We start from the raw sequence: 16,533 nt of genomic DNA on the forward strand, positions 1-16,533 counted from the left end.
CCTGGCCTCCCTCGCCCCCACCTCCCACGGCTGTGGCTCCGTGCCAGGGGGCTGAGCCACAGCCGGGGCCCCCCACTTTGTTGGACCCCAGGGCCGGGCGCAGCCCCCCCAGCCCTGCCCCCCGGAGCGGAGAAAGTTAGTCAAATCTGCAGAAACCGCAGCAGGGGGGGAAGGCTGCGTCTCCACCGCCGCTTTGATGTCACCCCTGCACGTCCCACAGGTGCTGCGCCGTTGCCATAGCCCCGGTGCCGCAGTCCCCCCCCCCGCCTCTTTGCCATTAACTCGTGCGAGAAGGGGGGATAATGCAAAAATATTTCCTCTTTCCCCCCACCTCATCCTGTCCCCAAGGTTCCTGGAGCCGGCCAGGCCCGGGGAGGCCGCGTGCGTGGCACGGGCTGGTGCACGGTGCCGCAGCCACCATCCAGCCCCTCGCACGTGGGGCTGGGGGTCCTGGCAGGGGTTTGGGGGGGGGGGTCCGCACCGGGGACCCCGCATCCATGCCACACGTGCATCCCTGCACCCTCCATCCTGGGCGCTGGTGAAGCCACGAGGCGTCCCTGGCTCCGGTGCAGCCGCACCGGGAAGCGCGGTGGGAGCCAGGAAGGTTTCTGAGAAACGGCCCCGCGGCGTTGAATCATGCCGGGCCTCCCTGCGGTTTTCCCCTGCTCTCACCTCCCGGGCGCAGTCACGCCAGGCGCCCACACGCGAGAACCCTGCGCCCAGCCCGGGGGGCGGCACAGGCTGCACCCCCCCCACCCCCCCGCCATCACCCCCCCAAGCTGGAGGGGAGCCCCCAGGGCAGTGCAGGGTGCTGGGGTCCCGCTGACGTGCTTGCTCCTGGTGCCTGACCTGCACCCATCCTGCACCCACCATGCACGCCGCACCCCTGCACCCACCCTGCACCCAGCAGCCCTGCACCCAGCAGCCCTGCACCCTGCACCCAGCCCTCACCGTGCAACCCACAACCAGTCTGCACCAGTCCCTGCAGCCCCTTTGCACCCACCGTGCACCCGTGCACCCCCCGTGCACCCTCTGAACACACCGCGCACCCTTTGCACCCTGCTCCCGTCCCTGCACCACCTCCTGCACCCTCTGCACCCAGCGCTGCAGCCAAGCTGCCGGCGCGGTGCCCTGTAGCCCCTCGTGCTGCCCCAGTGCCACCGGGCTCGGTGCCCGGAGGGGGGTGGGTGACGCGGTCCATTGTGCGGGACCCCCACACCACGGGGCGCTGCCAACCCCACAGCGGAGCCTGGGGGGAAGGGGACACAGCCGCCGCTGGCACCCAGGGGGGACCAGGCCAGGGCCCCGGGGTGCTGCATGCCCACGGGTGCAGGGGGCCGGGTGCCCCCCGGGAGCGGGAGGCAGGTGGGGGGCAGCTGCCAGCCCTTCCCAGCCCCGTCACGGCCGCTGCACTCTCGGAGGAAGCTGCTCTGCTTTTTCACCCGGCGCTGGTTAAAAATACCACTCCCGATTTTAATACAGCGGCGGCGGGCGCTATTTCGGGCTGGGAGCAGGAAGCGAAACCCAGCGCGGGTCCCGGCCCTGCTCGCCCCCCACCTCCGAGCTGCCCCCCGAGGTGAGCCGGGTGCCCGGGCGGCCGCGCTGGCACGGTGCCCTGAGCTGCCGGAGGCCACGGGGGCTATTTGAAGCCCAGCAGCCGGGCACCCTCCTTGACCTTCTGGGCCTTCCAGCGGAGCAGGCGGATGGCACGGAGGCTGAGCCGCAGCACCGCGTCGTACTTGAACACCAGCTTGTAGAAAGCGTCGGTCATGAGGGCACCGCTGGGGTCAGCGTGCTTCAGCGCGGCCATCGGCGTGTACGCCGCGTTGGTCTGGTGCCGGAAGGGCGGGCGGGCTGCCTCTATCACCCGCAGTGTGTGCTGCACGTGAGGATGTTACTGTCCCCTTCCTGTCCCTGTCCCTGCCTCATCCCCATCCTGTCTCCATCCCCATTCCCATTTCCATCCCATTCCCATCCCCATTTTCACTGCATCCCCATCCCATCCCCATCCCCATCTCCATCCTACCCCATCGCATCCTCAACCCCAGCCAATCCTACCCCCATCCCCACCCCCTTCCCATCCCATCCCCATCCCATCCCCATCCCATCCCCATCCCATCCCCATCCCAATCCAATCCCCATCCCATCCCCATCCCATCCCCACCCCCTTCCCATCCCAATCCCCGTCCCAATCCAATCCCCATCCCCATTCCATCCCAATCCCACCCCAATCCCATCCCCATCCCATCCCATCCCCATGCCCATCCCCATCTCCATTCCCAGCCAGGCTCAGCCCCATCAGGATGGAGCTCGGGGGGGAAGGAGTTGTCAGGGCAGGACCCCTGCCCTGGTGCTGGCTGGGGGTCGCTGCTCCTCGTTAGGGCTAATTGAGGCTTCTCTAAACAGCCCAGCCCAGCCCAGGCAGGGGCTGCCAGGCAGGGGGTGGTGGGAAGAGGGCAGTCCCGAGCCCGGCGGGGCCACCCGCCCGCCCGCCCGTCACCTCCGCGATGTCCTCAGGGGTCTGGCCCAGGCTGGCGAAGACGTCCTTGGAGTTCCTCAGGTAGAGGTTGGTGAAGATGTCGGCCGTCTCAGGGTCCGTCCGCGAGTAGTCGGCACGTTTGGCTTCCTCGTACACCTTTGCCTCGAACTCTGTCATCACCGGCCCCGGCTCCACCAGGCTGATCCTGCCCGGGGATGGGGGTGCTGGGGACCCCAGCACCCCCCCAACTCCCCCGCCCCGGGGGGCTGAGCCGGCCGCCAGCCCCTGGCACTCACGCCACGTTGAAGCGTAGCGCCTGCACCACCAGGCTCTCGCAGAAACCCTCCACCGCGAACTTGGAGGCCGCGTAGACGTCGTTGAAGACGATGCCTGGATGGGCAGGGGGTCCCGGTCAGGGCTGGCGGGGGGGCCGGTCCCGCCGGGGCACCCCGTCCCCCCTTACCCTGCAGGCCCATGATGCTGCTGATGACCACGATGTGGCCCCCGCGGCGTCGCTTCATGTCGGGCAGCACCTCCTTCACCAGGCGGACGAGGCCGAAGAAGTTGGTGTCCATGAGGCTCTGCATGGCCGCCAGGCTCTGGCACTCCAGCGGACCCGCCATGCCCACCCCGGCGTTGCTGACTGCGGGCACAGGGCATCAGTGCGGTGTCCCCTGTTGCGGGGGGGGGTCCCATGTCCCGTGCTCAGAGGGTCCCCGGTGCACAGAGGGTCCCTGGTGCATGGAGGGTCCCCAGCATGGGATGCCCTGGGTGTGGAGTGTCCCTGGTACGCGGGGTGTCCCCAGCACGGGGGGTCCCCAGTGCACAGAGGGCCCCTGGTGCGGGGTGTCCCTGGCACGGAGGGTCCCCGGTGCATGGGGTCAGGGTGTCCCTGGTGCACAGGGTGTCCCTGACCTGGCGGGTCCCCGGCAGTGGGTGCACAGAGGGTCCCCAGCAAGGGACGTGCTTGGCATGGACAGTCCCCAGTGCACGGGGGACCCCTGGCACACGGAGGGTCCCTGGTGCAGGGGGTCCCTGGTGCACCGGGTGTCCCCAGCACAGAGGGTCCCTGGCACATGGGGACGCAGTGGTGGGGGGTCCCGGGGCTCACCCAGGACGTCGACGTGGCGCCCAGGGATGCTGTCGAGGCAGGCGCGGATGGAGCCCTCGTCGCACACATCCAGCTGCTTGATCTCCAGCGTCCGGCCCAGCGCCGGCCCTGCCGCCGCCGCCAGCGCCCCGCTCCTGCCCACGTTCCTCATGGTGGCAATGACTGGGGGCAGAGGCGGCTCAGCCCCACGCGGGGTCTCCCCCGGGAACTGGGGGGTCCCCCCACCCCGCTCACCTCGGAAGCGGCGCTGCTTGTCCCGCGCCAGCCGGACGGCCAGCGCCAGCCCGATGCCGGAGGAGCAGCCGGTGATCAGTACCGTCTTGGGAGCCATGGCACAGCTGCGGCCCCGCTCCCCGGCCCCCTGCCTTTAATAGCAGCCGGCGTGGCCCCAGCCCCCCCAAATCCAGGCCCTTAATCCCCCCTCCGCTAATCCCACCAGGATTTGCCGGCGGCCACGTGGCTGAGCCGCACGTGGTGCCCGGAGCGCACAGAGGGGCCTTTGTGCAGGACCCGGGGCACCGCAGGGACATGGCAGGACGTGGGGACGCTGCCAGCCGCGCGTCTGCCGGCAGCGGGGGGCTGTGGGGACGGACCCCCCCCCCCAGCACCCCGGCTTTTCTTTTAGAGGGGGCGAGGCGGGAGCTCTGAAAAAATAACCTTTATTCTCGTCGGTATAAAACATGTCACAGTTCGACTGGCCTCGCAGGGACGTGGGGGACGCGGTGGTGGGTGTCCCCCCCGACCCCCCCAGGACCCTGCTCCTGGGGCTGGGGACCCCCAACCCACCTGGCCCAGGGGTGAGGAGTGCCGGGGCCCCGCGGGGACACTCGGGGACACTCGGGGCCGGTGCTGCGGGGGGGGGGGAGAAAGTGCTTGAGTGGGGGGGGGGGTCCGGTGGCGCCGGCACCCCGGGACCCCGCGGGCAGAGCCGGTACCCGGGGCGCAGGGCGGGCGGCTGGTGGTGGAGGAGCCGTCCTCGACCCTGTGGTTGCTGCACCGAGCTGGCCCCAATCCTGCCGCCCCGTGCCGGGCTGTCCCAAGCCGTGCCAGACTGTGCCAAGTCGTGCCGGCAGTGCCAGGCTGTGCCAAGCCGTGCCACGCCGGTGGTGCCGGGTTGTGCCAAGCCGTTCCAGCGGTGCCAGGCTGTGCCAAGCCGTGCCGTGCCGGCCACGCTACACGGTGCCAGCGGTGCCAGGCTCAGAGGGCCACGCAGGTGCAGTAGTGCCGCAGCTTGCAGGGCAGGATGCCGCGGTTGATCTGGTGAAACTCCACGAGCTGGATGAGGTCGGCAAAGCGGGTCTGCCCGTCGTCCATGGTGAAGTAGAGCCGTCCCTCCTCCTCGCTCTGCCGGGGGACATGGGTCAGGCCCTCGCACCCCGGACCCCCCCGGCCCCCCGGTCCCCGCCGCCGGCACTCACCGGCAGGATGAGATAGTGTTTGACTCTCTGCAGGTGGCACAGGGACAGGACGAAGCCCTTGGGGTTGCGCTGGCTCTCCCGCACCAGGAAGACACTGTGAGCCCCGGGGGGGGTGTCACCGCTGGCACCGGGCACCCTCTGCTGTCCCTGTGTCACCCCCGGGGTCCCGGGTACCCCCCCAAGCCCTGGGGTCCTGTATCCCCCTGGGAGCCCTGGGGTCCTGTCCCCCCACCCACAAACCCCAGGCTCCTGTGCCCCTGGGGGCTGCAGATCCCCTGCAAACCCTGGGGGGTCCCAACCCCCCTGGGATCCCATCCACCCCCCCCCCGCAAGTCTCCCCCCATCTCCCAGGGGTCCCGAGAACCGTAGGGGTCCATGAACCGTAGGGCCCTGTAACCCCTGGGGTCATGTACCCACCAGGGGTCCCATGTCCCTCCCCATGAGCCCCGGGGACCTCGACCCCCCCTGGGGCCCCCATACCCGTCCACCAAGCCCTGACGGCCGATAAGCTGCTGGGTGTCCTCCCGGGAGATGCGCCCGTGGAACCAGGGCTGGGTGCAGTGGATGGCTGCAGGGAGACGGGCGTCAGGCTTGGGGGGAACCCCCGCCCGGGGCAGGGACCCCCCCTCAGCACAACCCGGCTCTGCTGAATGGGACCCCGCTGCTGGGTGCTGCTCACCGGCGCTGAGCGGGGAGCTGTGGCAGGCTGCCGGCAGGCTGTACCGGTGTGTCGTCTTCTTCTGGCCGTGCAAAGCAAGGAGCGGGCGTTAGGGTGGGCTTGGGGGGGACTCCCCCCTCGTACCCCTGCACCCCAACTCACCCTCCAGGCCTGTGCCTCCTCCAGGGCCACTGTCAGCACCTCGCTGGGGTTCTCGATCACCCGGCCCGTGCACCCCGAGAAGTCCATGGCCACCAGCGCGTTGTCCGAGACGCTTCGCTGCAGGGGACGGCGAGAGTGGGGGGGGGTGACCAGGGGGCTCCCTGCAGGACGGGGGCTGCGGGGGGGGCAGCACTCACCAGGGGCGTGGGACCGATCCAGGGGGGCTGGCTCAGCCGTGCCTGCGCTTGCTGGTAGTTGCGGTAGAGCTGCATGCCATACTGGGAGGAACAGCCCTGTGAGCTGGGGGGGGTCCTGTGGGGCCTCCGTCCCGCAGCGGGGTGGGGAAGCACCCGCCTGGTGTGGGGACAGGGACCTCCGCATCCTCCCGGCTTGGGGACGGGGACCTCCACATCATCCCGGTTTGGGGACAGGGACCTCCACATCATCCCAGCTTGGGAACAGGGACCTCCACATCCTCCCAGCTTGGGGACAGGGACCTCCACATCCTCCCAGCTTGGGGACAGGGACCTCCGCATCATCCCGGCTTGGGGACAGGGACCTCCACATCCTCCCGGTTTGGGGACGGGGACCTCTGCATCCTCCCAGTTTGGGGACAGGGACCTCCACATCATCCCAGCTTGGGAACGGGGACCTCCACATCCTCCCGGTTTGGGGATGGGGACATCTACATCTACTCTGCATGGGGATGGGGACACCCATCCTGCATCTATTCTGGCACAAGGGATGGGAACATCCCTCTGGCACCCCCCAGCACAGGGACGTGAGCATCCCCCCAGCATCCCCCTGGCACCCCCCAGCATCCCCCCTGGCACGGGGACCGGTCACACCCCGGCGGGGCCAGGGCCCACCTTGAAGAGGCGGAAAGCCGCCATCCAGCAGCTCCGGCTCTGCTCATCCTCGCTGCAGAGCAGCTTCAGGCCCTTCACGCCGCTCCGCACCTTGTAGGGCTGCGGGGAGAGGCCAGAGCCATCGCGGGGCAGCCCCGACCGGCTCCTGGGGGGGGGGAGACCCCTTGGCAGGGGAAGGCACGCAGAAGGGATGGGAGCTCGGACCCCCCAGCCAGGCAGGGACATCCCCACCTTGATGCAGAAGCCGAACTCGGTGGGCGTCCCATAGTGCTTCTTGCCCTGCGTCACGTAGTAGATGTTGGACTCGGTGAGGTCGGCGAAGTACTGGAGGTGCCGGGGATCCTGGGGTGGGGGGGGACGTCAGGGCCGGTCCTGCTGCATCCCCCCCGGCCATGCCCCCACCCGGCCCCTCACCTTGGAGGTGCCCTTGGTGGAGTAGTAGAGCCCCGAGCGGCGCAGGGAGAAGTAGAAACGCTTCCAGACCTTGCGCCCGGCCTCCCGCAGCTGCAGGAAGCCCTGGACCTCGGGGCAGCTCCCGGAGTTGAGGAAGTTCTGGGAGAAGACAAGGGCTGAGGGGCACGGCGGGGTCCCCACGGCGTGGTGGGGTCCACATGGTGTGGCAGGGTCCCCACAGCACAGTGAGGTCCCCACGGCACAGCGGGGTCCCCAAGGCACAGCAGGGTCCCCAGGGCACAGCGGGGTCCCCATGGCACAGCAGGGTCCCCACAGCACAGCAAGGTCCCCACGGCACAGTGGGGTCCCCATGGCACAGCAGGGTCCCCAGGGCACAGCGGGGTCCCCATGGCACAGCGGGGTCCCCACGGCACAGCGAGGTCCCCACGGCACAGCGGGGTCCCCAGGGCACAGCGGGGTCCCCATGGCACAGCAGGGTCCCCACGGCACAGCAAGGTCCCCACGGCACAGTGGGGTCCCCATGGCACAGCGGGGTCCCCACGGCACAGCAGGGTCCCCACGGCACAGCGGGGTCCCCATGGCACAGTGGGGTCCCCAACGGCACAGGAGGGTCCCCATGGCACAGCAAGGTCCCCATGGCACAGGAGGGTCCCCATGGCACAGCAGGGTCCCCACGGCACAGGAGGGTCCCCATGGCACAGCGAGGTCCCCACGGCACAGTGGGGTCCCCAACGGCACAGGAGGGTCCCCACGGCACAGCGGGGTTCCCACAGCACAGCGGGGTCCCCACGGCACAGTGGGGTCCCCACGGCACAGCGGGGTCCCCACGGCACAGGAGGGTCCTCACGGCCCAGCGGGGTCCCCATGGCACAGCGAGGTCCCCACGGCACAGCGAGGTCCCCATGGCCCAGCGGGGTCCCCACGGCACAGGAGGGTCCCCACGGCACAGCGGGGTCCCCACGGCATGGCTGGGCACGGTGGCCCCGTACCTGGATGAGCTCGGAGTGTGCCATGCTCTTATTCGCTTCCAGGCAGCTGGACACCATCACCTCGGGGAAGAGGGACTGCTGGGGGGACAGGGGCGTCAGGGGAGACCCACGGGATGCTCGGGGTCCCCATGGGGCGTCCGGGTCCCCGTGGGACACCCGGGTCCCCGTGGGCTTTGCTCTGGCGGCCACGTACCGCGTTGCTCTTGAAGAGCTCATACTTAGCGAAGTTCTTGCGGAAGACGAAGCGGCTGTCGGCGCCCGGGGGCCAGGAGCTCTGCACCTCCACCACCGACTCGTGGTCCTCCAGGCACCGCTCTGCGGGGGGACGGGGCTCAGCGGGGCGGCTGGGGGCAGGGGCCCAGCGCCACGCCGTGCCGTGCCGTGCCATGCCGTGCCGGCGGCTCACCCAGGGCCAGGTGCTGGTGCAGCTCGACCAGGGCCCAGCTGTGGTCCTGCAGCGCCCGCGTCCTCCGCACCAGCGTCTCGCAGAGCTGCCGCGCCGTGGTCCCCGCCGACGCCTCCAGCGAGCGGCACGCACCGTCCTCGCCGAACACCTTCACCACCTGCCGGCACGTGCCAGGGCGGGCGTCAGGGCCCCCAGCGCGAGGGGACCCCGTGTCCCCGGGGGCTGAGCCCCCCCCGCCCCCTCCCCAGCCCCCTGCCCCTCGACTCACGTGGGAGGTGCCTTCGCGGGGGGGTCCCTGCCCCAGCGTGGGGCTGCTGAGGATGGGCGAGTTGGAGGGGCTGCAGAGCTCGGGGAAGGGGTTGGGGATGCTGGGCAGCGACGAGGCGCGCGGCTCCTCCTCCGGCAGCTGCCGGCTGCGGGCAGAGAGGGGCTGAGCTCCCTCGGACCCCCCCCGGGACTGGGTTCTGTGCCCCCCATCCCCACGCCTGTGCCCCCCCTCAAGTCCCCCCAACCTCCGCGGGGGAGCCTCGGCATCCGGGCCCCCCACCCACCTGCTGCCGTGGATGAAGAGGGGCTGGGAGCGCTTGACCTCGGGCGGCCCCTCGCCCCCGTCCCGCTCACCGGGGACCCCCTCCTGCTCCGCGCCGCCCGGCCCGGGGGGCTCCCGGAGGCTGCTCTGCTGAGCCCCCCCGTCCATGGCATTATCTGGGGGGGGGGGAGAGAGTGGGTCCTGCGCCGCACGAGACTCCGGGTCCTCGTCCCCAGAGCAGCGGGGCTGGGGGTCCGCGGCCACATGCGGGCAGCCCCCACGGCACACCGCGCCGGGCTCCACGTGGGCCGCATGCCGCCAGCCGCCGCCGCTGCGCCGGCGCAGACAGCCAGCGCCACGACGCTGCCGGGGGCTGCCCACCCTTGGCACCCGCCCGGGTCGTGTTTTACCGGCGCCCAGACGAGCGGTGAGTCAGCGCGCGGCGGCCGTGACTCAGCACCGCCCTGCCTGCCCCCGGCCCCCCCGCACCCCGTGGGGGTCCGGCCAAGCCCCACACGGCTGCCAGGGGTCGGGGTGTCCCGGTCCCTCCATCCCCATCCCAGTGCAGGAGCTGGGGGACAGGAGCGTGAGCCCAGCGGTGAGCACAGCCCCCTACGAGACAACCGAGAACCCCCCAGAACCACCACGTCCCACGTGGGACCCTCTCCAGTGCCCCCACGTCACCACTGAGAGCCTGGTGGCACCAGGGGACATCGACTGAGCCGGGCTGGTGCTGGTGGAGCCGAGTTGGGCTGAGCCGAATGGGGCCAAAGTGAGCTGGGCTGTGCCGGGCTGAGTTTGCCGGGCTGAGCCGTGCCGGGCTGAGCCGTGCCGGGCTGAGCTTTGCCGGGCTGAGCCGTGCCGGGCTGAGTCATGCCGGGCTGAGCTTTGGCGGGCTGAGCTTTGGCGGGCTGAGCCGTGCTGGGCTGAGCTGTGGTGGGCGAGCGCGGCACCAGTGGGAGCAGGAAGCGGAGCGTGGCGGCGGCCCAGCCCAGACACCTCCTCGGGTCCGGCCAAACCAGTTCTGGCGGCCGCTCCCAGCTCCACCTCACCGTGCTGGCATCTGGGCCGGGGCGGCCGCGCCGGCAGGCTGGGGGCGAGGGAGCTGGCGCCCGCGCCCGCTGTGGGAACTGCCCCGAGCCCGCCTGCCGGCATGGCCCCCCATGCTGCGGCGTCACCCCTCGGCCCCGCCCGGCCGCCGGTGCTCGGTGCCAGCGCCCACGCGGTGCCACAGCGCTCGGGGGGCACGTGGACACCGGCCAGCGCTCCGGTTTCGGCCCCAAAATGATTCGCAATGGGTCTGCGGGATGTGCGAGGCCCTGTGCCAGCCCTGCCACGGCACGGCACGGCTCAGCACGGCACGGCACAGCTCGGCACAGCACAGCACGGCACAGCTCGGCACAGTTTGGCACAGCCGGCCCCGCCGCTGGTTGCCTGGGGTAGGCAGGGGCAGGCGCAGCCCGGCCACGGCGGTGCAGGGCCGTCCGGCACGTGGCACACGTAACACACGTGCGGTGCCCACGGCCGCGCTGGCGGCACTCGGTGGCTGCGGGCACACGCATGCCGGGCCCCGCCGTTCCCGCGATGCTGTGCGGGGCCGGGTTGATCATTGACCTCCTGCCCGTCCCTGTCCCCATCCCCGTCCCTGTCCCCCACCTCCCGGCCAGCTCGGGGTCCAAGTCCATAGCCGGGCAGGACTGATGCCATCGCGCGGCTGCCACCGCCATCCCCATCCCGTCCCTGTCCCCGTCACATCCCCATCCCTGCCCCGGACGTCTCACTGGCATGGACCCTCCGCTCCATCCCCGCTCCCCCGCCTTGGCCGTGCCAGAGGGGCCGGGCCGGGGTCTCCCTGCCTGGCCGAGCCCCGGGGTGAGCCCGGGACACGGGGGACGGCCAGGGGTCACATGGGACACCGATCCCACGGTGGGATATGGCACAGGGCCACCCGAAGCGACACAGGGAACACCGGAGGGGCTGACAGGGGATGTGACAGATGGGGACCCCACGGGGCCCTGGGACAGTGGCACAGCCCCACCACCAACCTGCCAGCCCATCACCGTGGCCTCAGGTCACCCTGATGCCAGCCCTGTCCTGGTGGCCGTGACGGGGCTCCGATGGGGTGGTGATGACGGTGGGGGGACACAGGGTGTCCCTGGGGTCTGGGACACAGCAGGGGGACCGGGGTCTTGGGGCTATGGGGCAAGGGGACCAGGGCCACCAGGGTTATGGGGTGGGGGACTGGAGGGTGTCAGAACAGTTGGGCTGGGCCCCAGGGCCACCAGGGCTATGGAGCAGGGGGACCAGGGCTACCAGCTTTAGGGGACAGGGTCCCAGGGCCACCAACATTAAGGGATGGGGTCCCAGGGCCAGCAGGACTGTGGGGCAGGGGGACTGGGGGATGTTGAGGCTATGGGATGGGGTCCCAGGGCCACCAGGGCTATAGGGCAGGGAGACTGGGCTACCAGGGCTATGGGATGAGGGTCCCAGGGCCACCAGAGCTACAGGAAGGGTCCCAGGGCCACCAGGGTTATAGGATGGGGTCCCAGGGCCACCAGGGCTATAGGGCAGGTTCCCAGGCCCACCAGGATTAGGAGATGGGGTCCCAGGGCCACCAGGGCTATAGGATGGGATCCCAGGGCCAGCAGGATTAGGAGACAGAGTCCCAGGGCCACCAGGGCTATGGGATGGAGTCCAAGGGCCACCAGGATTAGGAGACAGGGTCCCAGGGCCACCAGGGCTTTGGGATGGAGTCCAAGGGCCACCAGGATTAGGGGAGAGGGTCCCAAGGCCACCAGGGCTATAGGGCAGGTTCCCAGGGCCACCAGGGCTATAGGATGCGATCCCAGGGCCATCAGGATTAGGGGACAGGGTCCCAGGGCCACCAGGGCTATGGGATGGGGTCCAAGGCCCACCAGGGCTACGGGAAGGGTCCCAGGGCCACCAGGGCTACCGGAAGGGTCCCAGGGCCACCAGGGCTATAGGGCAGGTCCCCAGGGCCACCAGGGCTATGGGATGGGGTCCCAGGGCCCCCAGCTGTGGGCAGGGGTCCCGGTGGGTGCCGAGACAGTGGCCCAGGGCTCCCCGGGCCACGGGGGCTGCAGGACCGGGGGTGCGGACGCCGTAGGGCGGCGGCAGCGGCGAGGCCGTGCCGGGGCGGCAGAGGAGGAGGAGGAGGAGGAGGAGGAAGGTGGGAGGGAAGGGACAGGGGCGCAAGCCGGGGGGGCCGGGATCACGCCGGTGGGATGGGGCCGACATCCCGGGATGGCCAGCGGCCCCGCGGCACGGGGGGCCCCCACCCTGGCCCCGCTCCTACCTGCAGGCACCCGCCGCGTCCCGCCACCCTCCCGCCGGACCGGGGATTCCTGTTCTCCCCGGCTTTATCTACCTGCGCCAGCTCCCGCCCCCGCCTGACATCATGCCGCCCCGGGCCGGCCGCCTGGCACCCTGGGGTGTGTGTGTCCCCCACCCCTACCCCTCCCCATGCCACCCAAGGGTGCCCCCCCGGTCCCCCGACCCCGGGATGGGGCATTGAGCCTGGCCCCGTGCCAGCAGCGCGGGAGGGGGTCCAAGCCCCCCGCCCCAAACCCACGTCCCACGCCCCTGCGGTGGTGATGGGGAGTTTCCCACAATGCACTGGGGTGACCCCAAGAGTGAGCGAACGGGGGGGGAGGGGGGTTTGGGTCGGGGCTTCCCTGGAACCCCCGCACACGTGGGGGGGCTGGAAGGGCCCCGTGGGATGGGATGGGATGGGGGGTCCCACGGGGTCAGCCGAGGGACTGGGGTAGGTGGGGACCCCATGAGGTGCAGGAGGTCCCGTGGGGGTCCCACGCAGGTGGCAGGGTCCCCTGGGGTCTGGGGCGTTGTGGGGACGTCAAGGGGGGGGCCCTATGGGATGGGGGGGACACCTGTGGGGGTCCCTTAGGGGATCTGTGGGGGTCCGATGGGGACAGAGGGGGGGGTCCCTTGAGGGTGCCCATGGGTGCTGTGGGGAGGGGTCTCCGCGGGGGCTGTGGGTGTCCTCAAAGGGCTATGGGGGACCCCGTGGGGAAATGAGTGTCCCCCCCAGGTGCTGTGGGAGTCTCCATGGGGCGGTGGGAGCCCCGTGGGGCCTGTGGGTGGCCCCGTGGGGTCTGTGGGTGTCCCCACAGGGGGTGTGGGTGTCTCCATGGGGTGCTTGGGGTCCCATGGGGCCACAGAGTCCCCAGAGAGGTCCCCATAGGGGGTTCAGCGGGGTCCCCGTAGGGGATGCTGAGGGTCCCATGGGTCCGTGGGTGATCCCTTGGGGTCTGTGGGTGTCCCAAGGCCCTATATCGCTCCCACGGAGGGGGCTGTGGGGTGTCAGTGGGGGTTCCATGGGGGGCAGTGGGGGTCCTATGGGTCTGTGGGGATGCCCATGGGACTACCGAGCTCCCGCGGGGATCGTTGCGGTCCCCACGGGGTCGGTGCGGGTCCCACGGGGTCGGTGAGATCCCCACGGGGTCGGTGCGGGTCCCACGGAGTCGGTGCGGAGCCCCGCGGGCTCCGTGGGACCCGGCGGGCGGATCGGCCCCGCCGCTGCGCGGTCCTCCCACCAGCAGGTGGCGCGGCGCGGCCCGCCCGGAGCAGACGAGAGGAGTGGTGCCGCAAGGCCGGAAGCGCCGCGTCACGTGGCGGCACCCGGAAGCGACGGGCGGGCGGGCGGCGGGACCGGCGGCGATGAGCGGCGGGGCCGAGGCGGTGGCGGCGGCGGCGGCGGCGGCCGGGGCTGAGGCTGATGCCGAGGCCGAACGGCGGGTCCGCATCGTGGTGGAGTACTGGTGAGCACGGTGCCGGGCCCGGGCTCCTTCTGCCGGTGCCGCCCCGCCGCCTGCGGCGGGGCCGGGGGGCGAAGAACGGGGGAGTGGGGGGCCGAGGGGCGGTCAGGGTTGTGAGGGACCCGGAGGGGGGCAGTGGGGTGGGAGGGGAAGGGGGTACTGGGGTGCTGGAGGCAGCAACTGGGGAACTGGGACGGGGCAGCGGGGTGCTGGGGGGCTTTCAGGCACGGGGGTCGGGGGCTGAGGAGGGGGCTGGGGGCTCGGCAGGGGTGGGGGAGTAGGTGGGCCAGGGGTAAAGGGATACGGGGGTCTGAGGGGCGTAGGGAGCTGGGGTAGTGTAGGAGGTGGGGGGCTTGTGGGGGGGTGCAGGGGGGTAGAAGGGGTTTGGGGGTGCGGGGGGTGGGGGGGTTATTGGGGAGGATGTGGGGCCTGGGGATACAGGCAGTAGCAGGGGAGGCGGATGCCGGGGGGCTCCTTAGTTCGGATGGGGAGCGTCTGGGCGAGGGGTGCTGGCGGGGGCTCTGCGCACCCAGGCCCCGGCTCTCACCCGCTTCTCCCTGCCCCCAGCGAGCCCTGCGGCTTCGAGCCCACGTACCAGGAGCTGGCGAGTGCTGTCAAGGAGGAGTACCCCGACATCGAGATCGAGTCCAGGCTGGGGGGCACAGGTAAGGGGCCGCGACAGCCCTGCTGGGGTACGCTGCGGCGGGGGTGCCCCCAGCCTGCCCCCGCTGCGGTGCTGGGTGTCAGCCCCGTCTCTGGGGAGGGCAGGGGGGCTGAGCTGGTGTAAACCTTGCAGCGAGGTGGTGGGGGGGGTCGTGCCTCGCTTGGGCGTATCGCGGGGGCTGCCCCTCACCGAGGTGTCGGAGGGTGCGGAGGCTCTGGAGCCTGGGGGTCTGCCAGGGGCAAGGGCAGGGCCCCCCCCGAGCTCTCCAGGGGTGCACCCTGTGCTCTGCCGGCCCGGTCCTGCCGCCGGGGGTATGGCCTGGTGGGTCTGGGGGTACCACCGCGGCGTTTCTGCCTCCCGGACGCTGTGCCCGGGGTCGGTGTGGCGGGAACGGCTGCAGGACGGGCGTGGGGGTTGGCGGCAACTGCGCAGGGCAGGAGCACAGCTTACGGCTCGGCCCCGTGTGCTTTTAAGGTGCCTTCGAGATTGAGATCAACGGGCAGCTGGTCTTCTCCAAGCTGGAGAACGGAGGCTTTCCCTACGAGAAGGACGTAAGTACCCGGCCCCGCAGGGTCCTTGCGTCAGCCAGGCTGGTGGCCGCGGGGAGGTTTGTTTTCGCAGCGAGCTCCCCTGTGCCCGGTTTTTCCCTCGCCGTCTCCGTTTCATCACCCACCAGCTCTGCCCGAGCTCTGGCGATGCCTCACGATCCCGTCGGGCGTTGTTCCCCTTCCTGCCGCCCTGTCGGGACCTGCTCCAGGTCCTGCTGCGGTACGGTGCGAGCCTGAGCCGCTGCTCGCGTGGGGAGCGGGGGGAAGGTTCCTGGAGCTCCTGCCTCGCAGTTCCGGCCGCGATTTGGGCCCGCGGCACTGCCCAACCTCCACGCGTCGTGTCCAAACGCTCCTGCCTGCTGCATCCCCCCCACCCCGAGTGCTCCTTCCCCCACCAGACCTCGCGGCGAGGCCGGCCTGGAGCATGACCGCCTCCCCTCTGTCTCCTCAGCTGATCGAAGCGATTCGCAGAGCGAGGAATGGGGAACCGCTGGAGAAAATCACCAACAGCCGCCCCCCCTGCGTCATCCTGTAGCCCCGCGCCCAGCTGGGATCTCCCAGCGCCTGGCAGCCGGCTCCCGGCCCCCTCAGTGTCCCCCCGCTTCGTTCCTCGCTGCCTTCGTTAGCTTCCTGCACGCCCGGGGGGAGTAGGGACGTCGGGGGAGACCAGGGACGTCAGGGGAATGCGAGAGCGTAAGGAGCCTCCCGGGGAACTGGGGGCGAGAGCTGGGATGGGCAGAGCTGCGGTACTGGTGTCACTGGGCTGGCCGTGCCGGGGGGGCCATTCTGGCCCGTCCCTTGGGGTCGCGTCCCCGCCATGCCTGGCCCACCGCGGGGTGTAGCTGCGGCGTGGCTCCCCTGCCCGCCTTTGCCTTCCCCTTCCTCTGCGCTTGCCTCCCCGCAGCGCCCGGCAGCGCAGGGGGGCTCTCCCCTCCCTCAGCCGCTGGGGGCTTGGGGGCCCCCTCCCCAAACACTCTGCCCAGCCCTCGGGGCGGGGGGGGGAGCCAGGCCGGGTGTTGGAGGGCACTTTACAGCTCCAGACCTCCCAGCAAGTTAACGCAGAGGAAAAACCACTCGCTGTAATCTTTAGCGTGATTCGTTAATGATTAAAGTCTCTCCTGTCACTGTTTAAACCGGTGAGACGGCAGCGGGGACCGGCTGCCCCGGCCGGGCATGGGAACCCCGGCTTGGCTCCGTCCCCACAGCCAAGAGGTTTATTTAACGGCCGCGAGCTTGCCCCACCTCCCCGTTCTCAGGCTCTCAGCTCTCGCTTTCCGCCCGTAATGACTCTGCCCCTTCGCCACGGGGCGGCTGAGCCGGCGGAGGGGGCCCCCTATTTATTCTATACTGTGTATAAACCCAACGGCCCGGTGCTGAATAAAGGACAGAGGAGAACGTGGCCCCTCTCGCGTCCCTCGAGTACGGGGGTGGGACATGGGCACCGAGGTGCAAAAGCGGGGTTAGATCAGGTCCCGTCTCCTGCCTGCCCT

At 70.8% G+C, this 16,533-nt stretch overlaps 3 protein-coding genes across 3 annotated transcripts; 1 reads left to right on the plus strand and 2 right to left on the minus strand.

Annotated features, from left to right (window-relative positions):
* Positions 1 to 1,639: 1,639 nt before the first annotated feature.
* Positions 1,640 to 3,921, minus strand: LOC140662503 (retinol dehydrogenase 8-like). The gene is made up of 6 exons (XM_072886013.1): positions 3,825 to 3,921; positions 3,591 to 3,752; positions 2,943 to 3,122; positions 2,776 to 2,869; positions 2,501 to 2,684; positions 1,640 to 1,879 (listed from the first exon to the last, which is right to left on the minus strand). The coding sequence occupies exons 1-6, from the start codon at positions 3,919 to 3,921 to the stop codon at positions 1,640 to 1,642; spliced, it is 957 nt and encodes a 318-aa protein (XP_072742114.1).
* An 866-nt stretch (positions 3,922 to 4,787) lies between these two features.
* On the minus strand, positions 4,788 to 9,312 carry GRB7 (growth factor receptor bound protein 7). The gene is made up of 14 exons (XM_072885837.1): positions 9,058 to 9,312; positions 8,775 to 8,919; positions 8,507 to 8,663; positions 8,294 to 8,415; positions 8,101 to 8,178; positions 7,112 to 7,249; positions 6,929 to 7,039; positions 6,698 to 6,796; positions 6,026 to 6,106; positions 5,829 to 5,945; positions 5,688 to 5,748; positions 5,489 to 5,576; positions 5,009 to 5,102; positions 4,788 to 4,934 (listed from the first exon to the last, which is right to left on the minus strand). The coding sequence occupies exons 1-14, from the start codon at positions 9,201 to 9,203 to the stop codon at positions 4,788 to 4,790; spliced, it is 1,584 nt and encodes a 527-aa protein (XP_072741938.1). The 5' UTR covers positions 9,204 to 9,312.
* Positions 9,313 to 13,697: 4,385 nt separating this feature from the next.
* Positions 13,698 to 16,442, plus strand: MIEN1 (migration and invasion enhancer 1). Its single transcript, XM_072885805.1, has 4 exons — positions 13,698 to 13,834; positions 14,399 to 14,496; positions 14,970 to 15,046; positions 15,495 to 16,442. The coding sequence occupies exons 1-4, from the start codon at positions 13,734 to 13,736 to the stop codon at positions 15,576 to 15,578; spliced, it is 360 nt and encodes a 119-aa protein (XP_072741906.1). The 5' UTR covers positions 13,698 to 13,733; the 3' UTR covers positions 15,579 to 16,442.
* The last annotated feature ends 91 nt before the right edge of the window (positions 16,443 to 16,533 follow it).

The sequence above is a fragment of the Ciconia boyciana genome, chromosome 22 (assembly GCF_034638445.1).
Source record: "Ciconia boyciana chromosome 22, ASM3463844v1, whole genome shotgun sequence".
Lineage (NCBI taxonomy): Eukaryota > Metazoa > Chordata > Aves > Ciconiiformes > Ciconiidae > Ciconia > Ciconia boyciana.